Source organism: Geospiza fortis, unplaced genomic scaffold, assembly GCF_000277835.1.
Source record: "Geospiza fortis unplaced genomic scaffold, GeoFor_1.0 scaffold833, whole genome shotgun sequence".
Lineage (NCBI taxonomy): Eukaryota > Metazoa > Chordata > Aves > Passeriformes > Thraupidae > Geospiza > Geospiza fortis.
This window is the reverse complement of record NW_005054999.1, coordinates 9,231-11,992: the sequence shown is the minus strand read 5'-3', so window position 1 is coordinate 11,992 and position 2,762 is coordinate 9,231. Positions and strand designations below refer to the sequence as shown.

The 2,762-nt window shown below is 44.2% G+C and overlaps 1 protein-coding gene across 1 annotated transcript in view; it reads right to left on the bottom strand.

The window, feature by feature from the left end:
- The window catches only part of DMTN (dematin actin binding protein), a 12,065-nt gene that overhangs the window by 7,016 nt on the left and 2,287 nt on the right, over positions 1 to 2,762 (bottom strand). Inside the window, exons 2-3 of the mRNA XM_031065664.1 lie at positions 1,586 to 1,657; positions 373 to 528 (exon numbers count right to left, since the gene is read on the bottom strand). Of these exons, the coding sequence (XP_030921524.1) occupies positions 373 to 528; positions 1,586 to 1,657 (228 nt within the window). The remainder of the gene's footprint in view (positions 1 to 372; positions 529 to 1,585; positions 1,658 to 2,762) is intronic.

Below are 2,762 nucleotides of genomic sequence, written 5' to 3'. Positions count from 1 at the left end.
TGTAAATTATATCATTAAAATAGTAGTAAATATATTAAAATATTCTAATTATAAAACATTATTTTATTTACAATAAAATTATATTAATTTATTTCCAAATTATTTTATTTTAATTAAATTTATTTTAATTAATTTCAATATATTTTTAAATTAATTTTACTGACTCTTAATCAATTTAATGGTTTTTACTGAATCTTAAGAATTTTAATGACCTTCAGGAACTGTTACGAATTATAACGAATTTTAATCAATTTCAGCTATTCTTGCGCTGGAATTTTTTCCCTTATTATTCTAGAATCCCATTCCACCACGGTGATCCTTCTCTCCAGGTGCGATTCTCCCCAAAAAAACCCCCAGGGAATTCCCGCTCACCTCCCGGCTCCGGGGCAGCTCCACGTGCTCCATCAGCGAGTAGGTGAAGTGGGGCTCGTAGATCATCAGGTCGGGGCGTTCGATGTCCAGGATGGCTTTGTCCTTGGGGATGGCAGCCAGGTCCTTGTAGCCCAGGACCTCGTTGTCCATTTTGGCCTGGGATGAAAGGAAAACGCCTTCGTTTGGGGTGCAGAAGGGAATTTTGGGGAAATTTAGGGAATTTTTCACCAGGTCCTTGGGAGATCATGGGGTTGGGATTGAGAGCTCATGGGATTTGGAATAACAGGATTGTACCCCAGGACTTCATTGTCCATTTTGGCCTGGGAGGAGGGGAAAATACCTTCATTTGGGGTTAAGAAGGGAATTTTGGGGAAATTTAGGGAATTTTTTGGAAATTTAGGGAATTTTTTACAAGGCCTTTGTAGCCCAGGACCTCGTTGTCCATTTTGGCCTGGAACGAAGGGAAAAAGGGAAAACTCCTTTGTTTGGGGTGCAGAAGGGATTTTTTTGAAATTTAGAGAATTTTTCACAAGGTCCTTGGGAGTTCATGGCGTTGGGAATGGGACCTCATGGGATTGGGAATAATGGAACTGTACCCCAGGACCTCATTGTCCATTTTGGCCTGGGAGGAAGGAAAAACACCTTCATTTGGGGTGCAGAAAGGAATTTTTGGGAAACTTAGGGAATTTTTCAAGGGGTCCTTGTACCCCAGGGCCTCATGGTCCATTTTGGCCTGGAATGAAGGGAAAAAGCCTTCGTTTGGGGTGCAGAAGGGATTTTTTTTGAAATTTAGAGAATTTTTCACAAGGTCTTTGGGAGCTCATGGGATTGGGAGTTCATGAGATTGGGAATAACAGGGTTGTACCCCAGGACTTCATTGTCCATTTTGGCCTGGGAGGAAGGGAAAACGACTTCATTTGGGGTGCAGAAGAGAATTTTTGGGAAATTTGGGGAATTTTTCAAGGGGTCCTTCTATCCCAGGACCTCATTGACCATTTTGGGTATTTTTTACAAGGTCCTTGTAGCCCAAGACCTCGTTGGATCTGGGAGAAAGGGAATGTGGCCCTCATTTGGGGAGCAGAAGGGAATTTTTGGGAATGGGGAAGGTTCACACCCTCCAAGGCCGTGCTGGGGGCATGGGGAGGGTTTTGGGGGGCACATCCCGACCGCAGGGATTTAGGGGCGCGGCGGGGACGTGGGAAGGGCTCCTTACCACGATGCTGGAGGGAGAGCCAGGAACGCTGGATCCGCGGGAAGAGCAGACGCTCCCAGGGGAGGTCAGAGGCTGTTGGATGGAAAACGGGGGGGGATCAGCCCAGGAAGGGGCTCGGGGGGGATTTGGGGCACCCCTGTGTCCCTCTGTCTGTCCTGGATTGCCAGAACCCCTGCCAGGGGGCTCAGAGACCCGGGCACAGAGCCCAGGACACCTCTGGCTTTGATTTAGCTCAAAAAAACAATTACCAACCTTAGATGAAGAATTACAAGTCAAAATCATTAGTAGTTTGTCATGGGGTGGAAAAGAGATTTTTTTGGGGTTTTTAGAATGGGGGCTCAGAGACCTTGGCATAGAGCTCAAGACCCCTGTGACTTTGATTATGACCCATGGAAAAAATTACCGACTTTATATGAAGACCTGCAAGCCATGACAGCCTGAGTAGAATGACAGTGAATTTATCACAGGGTGAAAAATAGATTTTTTGGGGGTTTTAGAATGGGGGTTCAGGGGGCAAAATGGAGGAATCTGGGCGTGGAAAAAATCACCAACTTTATATGAGGACCTGCAAGCCATGAAATTCTAAGTGAGATAATTGTTAGTTTGTCATGGGTTGGAAAATGGATTTTTTGGGGGTTTTTAGAGTGGGGGTTCAGAGACCCTGGCACAGAACCCAAGGGACCTGTGACTTTGATTACGACCCATGGAAAAAATCACCAACTTTATATGAGGATCTGCAAGCCATGAAATTCTAAGTAGGATAATTGTTAGTTTGTCATGGGGTGGAAAATAGATTTTTTTGGGGGGGTTTTAAAATGAGGACACAGAGCCCAAGACCCCTATGATTTGATTTTAACCTATGGAAAAAATGACCAACTTTATATGAGGATCTGCAAGCCAAGAAAGTCTAAGAAGAATGATAGTGAAGTTATCACGGGGTGAAAAATAGATTTTTGGGGTTTTTAGAATGGGGGCTTAGAGACCCTGGCACAGAGCCCAAGACCCCTGTGACTTTGATTTTAAACCATGGAAAAAATTACCAAACTTATATGAAGACCTGCAAGCCACGACAGTTTAAGTAGAATGATAAGGAATTTATCGTGGGGTGAAAAATAGATTTTTTGGGGTTTTTAGAATGGGGGGTTCAGGGGGCAAAATGGAGGAATCTGGGCATGTC